This window comes from Nomia melanderi, chromosome 3 (assembly GCF_051020985.1).
Source record: "Nomia melanderi isolate GNS246 chromosome 3, iyNomMela1, whole genome shotgun sequence".
Taxonomy (NCBI): domain Eukaryota; kingdom Metazoa; phylum Arthropoda; class Insecta; order Hymenoptera; family Halictidae; genus Nomia; species Nomia melanderi.
In genome coordinates, this window is record NC_135001.1 from 22,684,349 (window position 1) to 22,698,119 (window position 13,771).

Consider the following 13,771-nt stretch of genomic DNA (forward strand, 5'->3'; position numbering starts at 1 on the left):
TCGTCTCAGGGAAATGCAATTACGACATCGTTTTACAACATACTATCTATTTATTATTTACAACAACGTATCAATGTTACACAAAATGTACCACATCGTGTTTTTATTTAAATCACTTATCACACAATTTACAAAACGTCGCTCACTCGCTCGCCGTAAATTCAGCTCGTTTAAATGGACAGCATTTAGAACTCGTTCTCAACGTTTCGCTAGATTTCCCGGTTTCCCAAATAGCAGAAGATTAGACGAGGGGGAAACTCGAAGAAACACGAGAGCGTTCGTGCGAAATGAATTTTATATTCTCGCGTTTTGTATCCTCTACATTTTAGAGATCCGTTTTCAACGGTTCGCGGCTACGCGGCGTGCAGCATCCAGAAATTCCAACGCTTCTATTAGAAATTATAATTTCACGGTAACTTTCTGACGATTCGCGTCGACTCCGCGACCTTCTCCAACGTTCGCGTTACGGATCGTAATTTTCTTTTGATTTTTAAAGCAGCGAATTCAAAAAGAAGATCCTGCATCGCCGAACTATGGACGTTCGCGTAAAATCGGACCTCGAGTCAACATTTCAGCCGCAAACGGCCAAACCGACTAACTCCACAGAACGGAAAGCAGAGGAAAAATGACGTAACAGTGCACACTTCTCAAATTTCCTTTTAAACGGAAAATTAAATAAACATCGTAGAATGTATTTTATTTTATTATTACAGGTATAGCCTTAATCTAACAACCATGTAAAACGCATAAAGTAGTATATTCTCGCAATTTTTTCCATTATTGTAATTTGACCAAAAGAATGTATTTACGTGGAGAAATTTATTTCAACTAGAAAAAATTCGGCATCAATCGAGCAAAGAACAATGGAGTTAACCGGTTTGGCCAATGAGCGGTTCATTTGTTTCCCGTGCCAATTGCTTTCGAACTGTAAATCAAATCTACAAATAAGATCCTTATTAACGATCGAGCTTCGTAACCTTGCTACGTTACATTGTGCATCGTTGGAAATTACAAACGCATAAATGTCCGCGATCAATTTATCGCATTCGTAATTCCTGATCGCGCGCGCAACTTAAACGTCCGACGCAAGTACACCTATCATCGCGTAAAATGAAGCCGAGTCTCGGTGAAACAGTCGCTATAAAACCTTTAAAATTGTCACGAGTCCGACGTGCACCGCTCGGGAACACGAGAAATTCGTGCGGTCAACAGTTTCTAAGAGGGACGATAAACTCTTTCGAATAAAACTCTAAAAGATCGGCGTGCGACCGTAACGAATGGACGCTCGGGCTTCCCCTTGTTGGCCACTAAAATCTCGCCTGCGAGAAAGAAACGTGTGTAATATTGTAACCCGAATGCAAAGAACCTACTTACACGCGGATCTTCGATCCACGATCCGATCCGCGACTCAACAATCTCGCGACGATGCGGAGTGCCTTTCGCCTATCTGCCAACACTTCTCGGTCACTTCTTCGATTGTATCGATTTAAACGAAATTCTCCACCGAAGATTGAATCCAGACATGTACCCCAATCACCTACTATCGAATCTCCAGTTTCCACAATCTAAATAAACGAGCATCGATTCTTTTAGGAATAATAGAACGAAGTGTACAATAAATGCCCGTAAACCTAGTGTTAATAACTCTTCGAGTGTTGTTTTATATATTTTGAAATGATCGTAGAGTGGATATATTCTCGATCAGTGGCCGGAAACTGTTGCACGCTATTACACCCGACGAGAATAGAACTAAATTCAACCGACTCACGATCGACAGCCGTAAAGATGGACGGATGGCTGCCATTTTACCGGATGGTTCACTTCCCGTTCCTCCTTCGTTACGTTAAGAACGAGTCTGGACGATTTCTCTTCGGATCTGAATTCGAACCCTGCCTCGCCATAGTTTTGATTGCGCTCTACCAACCGAGAACGCTACGCGCGAAAAGATCACGATTTATATTACAAACTATCGAGCACCTGTTGTTCTTACCTCGAGTACTCAAGCGTTTACCCGATATACATCGTTACAGTACCCCTTTCCCGTCGAACTACAGGGACAGCTAACAATTTAACCGCGAGATCGAGAATGTCCAGTTAAGAACTTCCCGAACGAGGTTTCCGTCTTTTTACGAAATTTAAGCCAGGAACGTAAAGAATAGAATTTAGGCATTCTCTGAATGTAATCGTTGTTATTTGCAAGTAAATGGATTAATATATGAAGTTTAACCCTTTGCGGACGAAGATCCGTTGAATTACAGGAAACGTTTAGCAGATGAAGCTAAATTATACATCGATTGCTCAGATAATTGAAAAGAAACTACGTACTTCTTGCTATTCGAGTAATTAAAAATTTGTGACTTAGCATTCCAAATATGAAAATTTCATCCGAAATAACGACACTCGTCCGCAGAGGGTTGAACCTTAATTCCTTCGTGGAATTTCGTTATTAGTATATTCATATTGTCATTAATCGTATGAAACTTCTTCGTATCGGTGTACGTTATCGAAACGAACGAAACAGGGCGTACAGAGATATTTTCCAAAATTGTTAACAATGAAAATACGATTCTGCTCGACAATTTTGCTGGAAGAACAACAAATATCGACCTTCCCTCGATACGCTTTTCCCTTTGAACACGCATGCGACATCGTCGACAACCTGTAGTCGGCCAGTGTATGCATTAAGTTACACATAAATATTATCTATTCATATATACGAATGTATACACATAATCTGCACACGTATCTCCCACCTGTGCATTGGACAAGAGCGCCTCCGTGTACAGGGCGTCCCGGAAGGTCTGCGACACCGCGGCCCGAGGACGCGGTTGAGCTCGAGATAATTATTCTATTGTGGGCGAGAGTTCGTATTTGTTTACTTACAACCTATTCACACGTACGCGCTATACAATATCGATCTACGTTTTACGGATCGGCGATCCGTGCGTCGCGAACACCCTGTACATCGCTGCTGTTAACACATCGCGTATCGGTTAATTTTCAGAAAATTGAATTGTGATGGCAATTTTCGCTGAGGTCAACTTATATCAATGTACATAGAGAAACTCAGATGTCATATTGTTGTGTAATATGTTTTAAATAGATAATCGATTCGAATTAAATTATATATTTTATAATAGATTCCTTGACACATTGCGTGCCGGATAATTTTCAGAAAACTGAATTGTGACGGCAATTTTCGCTGAGGTCAACTTATATCAATGTACATAGAGAAACTCAGATGTCATATTGTTATGTAATATGTTTTAAATAGATAATCGATTCGAATTAAATTATATATTTCTTCAATGCTGTAATTATCGAAGTTTCATAGCTAAGTGTCTTATAAAAACGAGATTTCTCGTTACCGGTACGCAATGCAACATTCCACTTAAATAGGAAACACTGAAAAGTATTTTAAAACTAGATCAGAAAATAGAAAAGACAGTTTGAATTTTTTTCCATGAAAATTGTGTCTAGCATTATAAAACAGGAGAAAAATTCTTTTATCATTTTATCCGGTTGGTAAATCGAGGTAAATAGATTGCTAAGTGGAGTTTCTGATAGAAACTTAACCCTTTGCACTCGAAAGTTTTCCACTAGAAATATTCAATATTCTTCGATGAGATACAGACCATGTTCTTTGAAACTAATTAACGAGGAAACGTATATAAATTAAGGAGGAAAGTTATTTTATTTCAATATTCCATATATCGATGCATCATACAAAACTTAACTCTTTACACTCGAAAGTTTTTCACTAGAAATATTCTCACATTTTCTGATCAGATAAAATCGACATTTTGTGAAACTAAGTCGACTATTTCTCAAAATGATGCATTATAGGAAATATAATATTGAATATCAAATTTTATAGTTTTACTGTATGAAATCAAGTGGTGAGCGAGAGTCACCTCTCGAGTGCAAATGGTTAATATTATATATAAGACTTTAAAATTCTGCAAATCAAATCAAGTGGTGAGTGAGAGTCACCTTTCGAGTGCAAAGGGTTGATACTAGACACTTCTTCCTCATCGACAGCAGCGAGAATACTCGTCCCGATCGCGACGCACGGCTCGCCCGGTATATCAGTTATAGAAAACGACACGCCACTTTGTGGAACGTTTCATCGTCGGACGTTTCTATGCTTAACACACTATTTTGCCATCCTCGGCTTGCGATGTCGCACACCCGCGTCCGCCCTCTCTATAGGTACATCGGTAAAGGGTGTCCAAGAAGTACGCAGCGTTGAATGGGGCCACGTGTTCCCTGAACAGCCTGTACGCCTTACAACAAACGTAGCTCGTTAACATACAATAAATCGTATCTTTGTTTGGCACATTTCGTCAACCACAGGATCCGTACAATATACCTGTCTAGGTATTAATACACACACGCCGAGTATACGCGTGTGTATGTATAAATATACATAATATACTATATGATATAATATATATATGTATATACCAACTCGCTTTAGTCTCTAATAGTCATAGAATACGTACAAATGTTTCATCCGTGTAACGACAGTGTGTTGTGTACTTTTCCTCGCGTATACAGGGTGTCCCAACAATTCTTGGTACAAGCTGCCGCATTTATCAAGATCAATTAAATGAAGATTTCCCTTCGACACCTTCAGCCGTCGTGAAAACGAAGCTTAACGAGAAACAATTCCGTTCTATGGTTTCGTTCGGTTTCGTCTCGTTCTCGTTGCAACAGTGCCGGATCACTCTGTATACATTTGTCTACAGAGTGTCCGAGAAGTTCCTACAAACTTCGCTAATAGATTCGCGAATAAAAACAGACTGAAGAAAGTCACCTAACGAACGGACATAACCCTTTGGGTGCTGAATACTTTTAGCCAAAACGTTCCGCGTGGACGGAATATTTTGTTGTTCATCTGAGAATTGATAAATCATGTTGATTCGTGTAATTAAGTAAGTTGTAACTAAATTGTTACCGTGATTCCTTAGTTTCATGAAATTCAATGGTGCCAAGAAACGTACGCTTATAATTGTCGCCATAACACCTGTGAAATTAAAAAGGGAGGACGCACATATACGCCCACAGCACTCAAAGGGTTAAAATTGAAATTTTCGCGAACACCGCAGCGACGTTCGTTTTTATACTTTCAACTTACTTACGGGACAAAGTGACTTTGTCAACATACTCATTCTCAGCCAAGGATCGCGAATATAATTCGGAAGCGATGCAAAACATATCAGGCACTCTATACATATGTAACGTACAGGGTGGTTCGTGAGAAAGCTTGCCAGGCTTCGAATGTTTCTTCGACAAGAAATAAGAGAAATCAGCGAGAAATATTTTTATACAATTTTTCCGGAGGATCTCCTGTGGATAATTTTTGTAAAAAATATAGAATCACTATCGGTACTTCGTTCGCTCACTTTTCGTGATCACCCTGCACATTCGCGTTAATCGTTACTTACTTTCTGTGTTACTCCGTGAAGTGCGTTATCGATCCTATCTACCTCTAAAAAATTATAAGAGGAACGCAACAATCTGTTATCGTTAATATGTATATATACATATATCTATTCGTGTATGTATATATATATATACATATGTATATATATATTCTGTGTCATTAAAACGTCACGCGCTTTGCCGAACAGGGAATAGGCTTGGCAAGCGTGGGAGTTGCACTCTCGTGAGCCTCGGGTATCCGTCACGATCGTCCCTTTGATCCATCGATCCATGCTTTCCGGTCGCTTCGGGACAGATTTCGTCGAATCGGAGAAATGTTCGAGGGTTTCGTAGCTTCCCGTGTCGGATTAACGAACACGAGGACGATCGGAATCGTCGGTCGGGGGATGTAGAGGAAATCGCGAGAGGTTCATCGGACAGATCATCGGTCGTCGGTAATTATAGTCTTCGGCAGAGGTGGGCACTTGGTTATCTTTACAAATGATTTCCAATATAGTGATATAAGTAATAATATAAGTAATCGAATATAGTAAATAGAACGTTGATTTTGTTATGGTCAGTTATAAATGGAATTATTTAATACAAGTTTGTTTCTAATAAAAGTAATTCATTGTAAATATCAGTTTATTTATTATAAATGAAAGATAAGGTATCGAGTTAGAATTGCAAGCTGACGCTTTGACAGCCTTTATTGTTAGTACTATGCATTTACCATTTTTCTGAATTTTGTACGTCTACTTTTGTCTAATTAACTAGAACTACCGAGCATTTAATACGATTAATATGCGATTCCTATAAAAATTGTAACAATAGATTATTTTCAGTTTCTTCAGACATTCATTATAGTACTGAAATGAAACTATTTTCAAAATCATTTCGAATATTCAATGCTTCGAAGATAATAATTGCTAATCAAAAAAATCGAAACCACTAATTCTAGTGTTAATGAAATTTCAGCAGAGAATAATTCTTCGCGATAGAATTCGATAAATATATGTTTAAGACTGAAAATACAGTGACTTCTTGTATTTCTAATCTCCGAGATATCAATCAAAAGAGGAAAAATTATTAAAACAAGAGTAAAATAAGACGAGTACATAAATCGAGCACCGTAGATCATAATTCTACGAGTGCATCGAACGAAACCGTGCCCAACTCCGGTCTCTGGTCTGCGTTTCAAGGGAGCAGGATCGTTTCAATGGTCGGACACATACGAAACAGCCTTCAAGGACCAGATCGCCGTCAGTCGCGTATCGTCGAAAGCGCAACTCCGTGGACCCATTCAGAAAATCCGGCCCGTAGTCGGAATTTTATTATTCACGTTTTTTTTTTCATTAATAATATCTTTGATAGGATTTCTTTTATCTTTTTTTTTGCATTTTTACTTCGTTTAAATAAATATATCCACGAACAAGGCACTGCTCGACAGAGAGGAGTCACGTCGTTGATGGATGTTGACCTGCGCGAGGGATCTTCAACGACTAACATCGTGAACATCGTTTTTTCGGAGTGGCCATCGAGCTTCTTCGAGCCGTTTCCTATCGCGAAACGTCGGTTAAAAAGTGGTCGGGATACGTTTTTTAGAATATACCTTGCGGGTTGTATCGATTCGAAGCACGATCGAACGGTTCCCTCTCGTTCGGGGACGCAGTAACGATCGTTCGCAGGGAAGATGTTCCGTTTCTCGAGCTGGAGGAGGTTCGAGTCGCTTAAACGCTGTTTAAAATCGTTCGATTCCTTCGAACAGCACCGAATTCTCCGTTGCGTACGGTTCCCGTCTCCAAGATCGCACGGAGGAGACTAAATTCATTGATTGTTCATCGGTACACGCGAGAAAAGCGACGGTTCGTGGTTGTTCGACAGCGCCGCGTTCCTTCTCTTTCTCTGCGGATGATGTTGCGGTGAAAATTTCGCTGTGAATGGAAAGTTGGAGGGTCTATTCGGTTGAGGGAGCGTGCACGATGATCCCCAAGAGCGAGCTGCAAATGTTAATTGCCGTTTTCGCTCTGATAGAAGCTGAGGGCGGAGGTAAACGCGCGTCCGGACGACACCGTATCGACATCTCGATCGCGCGAACGCGTATCGTTGCGTGCTTCTCAGAATATTTTCCAATTTTTCAAGTGTAAAATTCTTTCGTTTCGAATAGAATCCCGTCAGTTTTGGTGTAATCGTCGAATTACGAAGAATTGAACTACCGCGATAGAATCTTGAAAGAAAAACGCTTTCGAAAGAGTAGTAAGACTGCGTCTTTCACAGTAAACTGATTAATAACAATATTATAAATATCTCGATTAACGATATTAACAATATTCCAAATATTCTAACAGACATCATAAACATGTCAATGAACTTTCAGACTTCTCTTCACGAGTGGAAGCTGATTAGAATTCTAGAAGCTCCAACAAATATAAAATTCAATGCAACATTCAACGATCAAATTATCTTGGACTGTACGAACAATGATCCCTCATTAAATTATTCACGAAACAGACACCTAAACTCAAGTTCCTTTAAAAATTCTTCAATGAATTAACAATAGCAAAGGAACCAAGAGAAAATCCCGCGTGAAACTTCGCCCGCAACCGTCTGCCCAGACTTCTCCCGGAGCAAAGTCGGGCAAGCGCCGTCACAGAGAGTGTTTCGCCCACCGGCAGGTCGGCATGCGTTATAAAGGGAAGCACTTGGTCCGTTTCTGTGCAACGGCTGATCGGCAGTCGACCTTCGAACCTAGGGTGAAACTCTCCGGTTTGACGGTCTCCTCGACGGAGATCTTGCCGAGTCGCTTTTTCATTCGGAAAGGCGTCGATCTCGGGGATATGATCTCGTACAGGTCGCTCGTCCTCCCTTGCACTTGAACCCTGCTCTTCGGGCTGTTCGCCTTCTGATCGATCGGGATCGCGATGTCGACTTCCGCGTAATGATTACGATCCGTCCTCTTACTTTCCTCCTCCTCCTCCTTCTCCTCCTCCTCCTCCTCCTCCTCCTCCTCCAGATCGTTACTGCGTTCGATCGGCTCGACCTCCTCGGTCGGACTGTTGAACACGTCCGACGAGCAGCTCTTCGAGTCGCAGTTCAGCGCCATATCGGAATAGTCCGCGGTCTCCTCGGTCTCCGACGGCAGATTCCTGGTGGAAGCCAAGGAGATGGCTCTGGCCTCCGGCTTGTGCGGCTTCTCTTCGTCCGCGTAGTCCAGCGAGAGACACTTCTTCTCGAACAGAGCTGGCCCAGGAACCTTACCTTCCGCTTCCTCCGTTTTCCCCTTCTCCTCATCCTCTTTCGCAGGTTCTTCTTGCTTCGCCTCCAAGCTGCCTTCCTCCGTCGTCTCCAACGAATTCAACACCCTGGACGGACGCCTGATGCTGTTCTCCCTCTCGACGGACAGGCAGAACTCCTTGTCGGTCAGGAGGATGCGCCTGGGCTGTCTCGCCGGCTTCTTGTCGAGATCCAGGTCCCTGTCCTGCGACGGAGTCCTCAGCTGGCTCTTCACCTTCCTCAGCTCCGTCAGCAAGTCCATGGTCTCCTGCGAGGGCTCGTGAATGATCCACCGCTTCGGCCGCCTGACGGAAGCGGCGGCGTCCTCCGGGTCGCTGGGATGATCCACGCCCTGCTGCTTCTTCAGCACCGACCTGACGGTGCTCCGCACACTGTCCGACCTGCTCGACTCCTTCTCGTCCTTCGACGGAACCTCCGACGCCTCCTCCGACCTAGCTTTAGCGTCCTTCGACCCGTCGTCCGGAGTCTCCGTTAGATCGGCCTTCATCTCGTGCTGCCTGGCGATTATGCTCTGCACGCTTCCCCGGGTGCGTCGCTTGAACTCCGCGTAGGTTTCGGTCGGCACCTCGTGGCGCTTGAACTTGTCCTGCAGCTGCTTGAACGTCTCCTTGGTGTACTCCTGGCCGATCCGGTGGGCCAGCGAGTCCTCCGACGTGGTCTCCCTGCCTCTCTCCATCCGATCCCTCGCCTGGTACTCGCAGGAGGCTCTGTCCTTCGACAGCAGGTCGTCCGAGGAAATCCCGCGCCGCTCGAACTGCGCCTGCTTGCTCGGCTTCGGCTCGTCGACGCTCTTGCCGTTCCTCTCCAGTATGTCCTCGTAGGTCTGCCTCCTGGTCTTCAGCGGCGAGCAGACGGCCTTCTGCAGGGAGCCGGGCCGCGAGTCGGGTCGGTCCGGCGACACGTTCGCGATCGGCCGCTTCGTCGGCGAGTTGGGCACGCTGTCGCCGTCTTGCGAGCCCGCGGCCTTCGAGTGCGTGGGCGTCGCGGCGTCCTTCTTCGGCTGCCGCTTCTTCTTCGGCGAGTTGCCCCAGCTGTTCGGCTCCTTGTCCGAGCCGAAGCTCGCGCTGCTGAAGATGATCTCCTCGCTGGTGGTCACCCGACACTTGAGCAGCTCGGCGCCGTTCACGGTCCTCTCCTTCGCCTCCTGCTGGGGCTCCTCTTCGGCGGTGGATTCCAGGGGCAGCGAGCTGGGCCCCGAGTCCAGCACGTCGTCCAGAGACACGCCGCGCAGCGGGTCTCTGTTGTCCTTCGCCTGAACGGTGGACTCCAGGTCCTCGGTCTCGAACGAGTACATCTTCAAGAGCGTGCCCTTGCCGGACCGCCTCCTCTCGGCGGCGAACGCCTCCGTCGTCTTCTGTCCCACCAGCTTCCTCAGTCCCGGGATCGAGATCCTCTTCCCCTCGTCCTTGAGCGTCTCGCTCCTGACCACCGTCCTCCTGTCGTGCTTGGGTGTCTCGAACGTGAATTTGTCCAAAGTCTTCGAGGAGCCGATCTTGTCCAAGAACGGCCTCTCCACCGCTTTGCTGGGCCCGATCTTCTCCAGGTAAGGCTTCCCGATGATCTTCGGCGCGATCTTCGCGAGGAACGGCTTGTCCTCCGTCTTCGATATGCCGATCTTCTTGAGGAACGGCCGCCGCTTCTCCTTCTCCTGCGCGCGGGACTCGAAGGAGCGGTCGCTGAGCCGGTCGTTGCTGTAGTTGGAGGAGTTGTCGCTGCTCTTCGACCGCGCCCGCTTGTTCCTGGGGTGCGGGGTCAGGGGCGTCCTCGGCGTCCTGGGCGTGAGGGACGGGCTGGGTTCCTGGTTCGGGCAGGTCTCGTCCAGCAGCGCGATCGCGTCTTGCAGGTCCATGTACGCTTTCCTCGGCGTGGCGCTGACGTACGACGGCCTCGGCAGCTCGCTGTCTATGCTGCTGTTCCGCGTCGACGTCGCGTCCTGCTTGCTGTTCGACGGCTCCAGGTCCACGTACAGGTAGGAGGGATACGAGCCGCGGTCGGCCGTCGGCCCCGGCGACGAGTCGACCACGCTTGGGTAATCCTCGAGGAACCAGGACGTGACGCCCAGCTCCTCGGGCCTGGCCGCGGTGCTCTGCAACGGGATGGTCTTGCTGATCGCGCCCATGCCGCTCGAGGACGACGACTGCCGGTCGATCTGCGCGATGCTCGCCGACGCGCCCGAGACGCTCGCCGCGATCTCGCTCGGCGCGCTGCTGACCACCACTGCTCGACGGTATCCGGTGCACGTGGCGAAGTACGGCAGCGCCGGCCTCGCCGTCTCCACGATCACGCGGCCCTGCGCGCACGGCACCATGGGCTCCCCGTCGGCCGGCGCCTCTTCGGGGGTCAACGGCAGCGCCGCGCCCCGACCGAACTCGATGAACCACAGCTCGTCCCTCAACTCGCTTTCTCACTTCTTCTCGTTCATGTCTTTGTTCAGATAGTGTAGCACGTAGTGGAGCACCAGGTCGTAGCAGTACTTGTACTCGGTCTGCGGAAACGAAGGATTCGTGAGCTGGCCTGACTCTTTTGGCGATAGCTTTACGGACGGTTATTCTACAGTTTATCCTGTGCTTCCTAGCGGAATGAATATTCATTCATTTTTAACACTTTACCGACCGGCTCAGCCACCGATTCACCCTGGCGCCGGCTCTGTTTCGGTTTAACACGGTAAGCGCCACGGAAATCTTAAGCGTTTTCCCATAGAGTTTGTCTTTTGTAGCAAAGAAAAGCAGGAACAATTATGAATTACGATTGGTTTTTAGTCATTCAGAAGCGTCAGTCACCAGTGACTGACATGGCGCTTAACGTGTTAAACGCCACCCCCGTTCGCTCTGTCTTTCTCACCCTTGCACCTCTCTCACTCGCATCTTTCGTCCATAGTTAACATTCACGCAGTCACGCACACGCTTTTCTCACTACCCAGTCGCTCAAGATTCTCAGACCAAGCGTCAGTTATAAAAAACCGATTAATAGGCTATCGGTCGGTAAAGGGTTAAAATAGACATTTGCGATACGTATTCTTACAATTGCACCGATCAATTATGAAGCTAGTGTTTCGTAAAGTTTCGTAAAGCTAATGTCAGATTCGATACCGAGGACTGTGGTGTACGGAGTTTCGCCGTAAACGCTTACCATATTCTCGACTAATTGAGGCCTGTTCCTGCGCACAGTTTTAACTGCTTGGAAGATATCCACTTCGCCGTGCTGGATCACCTGTTCTATGCAGGCGTTCGCGGCACAATAAACGCCGCAACGGCTCCTGCCATCCGGCGAAACCACTGCCACGGGACCGTAATCCGTTCGTTGTCTCCATCTCTCGACCATATTCATCAGCTCCACCAGACTATTCGTCGACGTCGGAACTTTGTGACCCATTGGCCAGCAAGTCAGCTGGAACAGCTGCACCGTCTTCGGCGGAGCTTTAACGCCTAGCATAACCTCTGTCAGCGATACGATCTTCTTATTTATGCTGAAGATCTGAGAGGGAAATTCGTGTTGTTACAGAAACTATTGTAGTATCTAGAATATTCAGATATTTATATATCATACAGCCAAGACTGTAATTAAGCGGTCCTAAATAATTACAGCAAACACGAATATGATTAGCCTTCGCCATAAAGGCGCTACTGTGTATCTACCCCCGACCGAACTCTGTAAGGTCGGGGAACATTGTTTGGAAAAATAAAGCGCTTGTGTCTAGAATATTTAGCGTAGGTTAAAGTATTGTAGGACGAATGGTTTGTTGTGCGTGCGTAAGGGCGACCAGGTCGTATTGCGACGGACCGGCGCAGGGATGTTTGGAAAATAGTGTGACTGCGTTTAGAAAATCTCGAGTGGCCGAAAGAATGCGAGGAAGAGTGTCTGGAACCGAGCGACTGGCCGTGAGAAAAGCGTGTACGTGACTGCGTGAATTTTGACTGGACGAAAGATGCGAGTGAGAAGGGTGCAAGGGTGAGAAAAACAGCGAATGGGGGTGTGTGTTAAAAGCGAGTGGGAATGTGCGCGAGAGACATTCTGTGCGTGATCGTGGAAAGGATTAACAGTTAGCGAGACAGCGAATTATAATATAATAAAATATTTGTTATGATTATTACCCAGTCAGTCTAATTCGTTTCTTTTTTATTCTTCGCCACGGCAACATGCGGGATTTAAATAATAACCCTACAGTATTCAGCGTTTAATTTAGCAGAATCTGCGAATGGTTTCGTGTACTAAAACCAATCTTCGTCCGGAAAGGGTTAACTCGGTTCCGATTCGTAGATAACGCGAAGAGAATAGGAAAATTTGCGATAGTGCGCGATATAAATGTAAAAGGCGGAGAGAGAAGACAGAAATGAGAGTGGAACGGTGCTCACCCAGGTCTTGATGTTCGTATAGTGATTGTGGCTGATGTGATCAATGGTGAATACGGGACCGTATTTCTTCGAGTGTTTCCCCTCGGGCCAGAAACTCGGGAAATTCGTGGATCCCGGGGGTGGCACGCACAGCACCACTACGGCTGCACACTCGCAGTCGTAAACCAGGGACCAGAAATCCCCGCACGTGTGTCGAAGCGGCCATTCCGTTACGATGTACTCCTTTGGCTTCGTGTAGCCCTGTTCGGGATGTACTTTTAGCAAAGAGATGGACACGTTTGCGCCGGGAAACCGTATAAACGTGCCGCGCCGACGAAACGAAATGGCGAAAGAAGCGAAACCGCTGAATACATATTGCAACACGAGACGACTATTCTCCGTCGTGCGTAATTCTGGTTTTCTAATTACTGTCTGGACAATTTTAATTAAATTCAATTCAATTCAATCGAAAGTTCGGTTTTATTAACAGTAGCGATAATACTGATAATCATGCAAATATTACATTCACGAATTCGAATTTTCAAGAATAGAGTCGAGTTGCAATAGAAAATTGTTTCAGTGAATATTATAAAAATACTACACTGTGGATAGTTTATGTATTTTTCCGTATCCTGGGCATTTTATGCAATTTTGAAACATGAGATTTGTTATAATGCCTGAGAATCTGCAGCCACATGACAATTCGAATATTAAGAACG

The 13,771-nt window shown here is 46.0% G+C and overlaps 2 protein-coding genes across 2 annotated transcripts in view; both read right to left on the reverse strand.

Moving 5' to 3' along the window:
* Positions 1-30: 30 nt before the first annotated feature.
* Positions 31-11,029, reverse strand: LOC116429273 (uncharacterized). The gene has a single exon (XM_076366386.1). It carries the CDS (start codon positions 11,027-11,029, stop codon positions 8,114-8,116), a length of 2,916 nt encoding a protein of 971 aa, XP_076222501.1. The 3' UTR covers positions 31-8,113.
* A 28-nt stretch (positions 11,030-11,057) lies between these two features.
* The window catches only part of Ptp36E (protein tyrosine phosphatase 36E), a 143,917-nt gene continuing 141,203 nt past the window's right edge, over positions 11,058-13,771 (reverse strand). The window contains exons 12-14 of the mRNA XM_076366387.1: positions 13,074-13,313; positions 11,851-12,195; positions 11,058-11,206 (exon numbers count right to left, since the gene is read on the reverse strand). Coding sequence (XP_076222502.1) covers positions 11,126-11,206; positions 11,851-12,195; positions 13,074-13,313 — 666 coding nt within the window. The 3' untranslated portion in view covers positions 11,058-11,125. The remainder of the gene's footprint in view (positions 11,207-11,850; positions 12,196-13,073; positions 13,314-13,771) is intronic.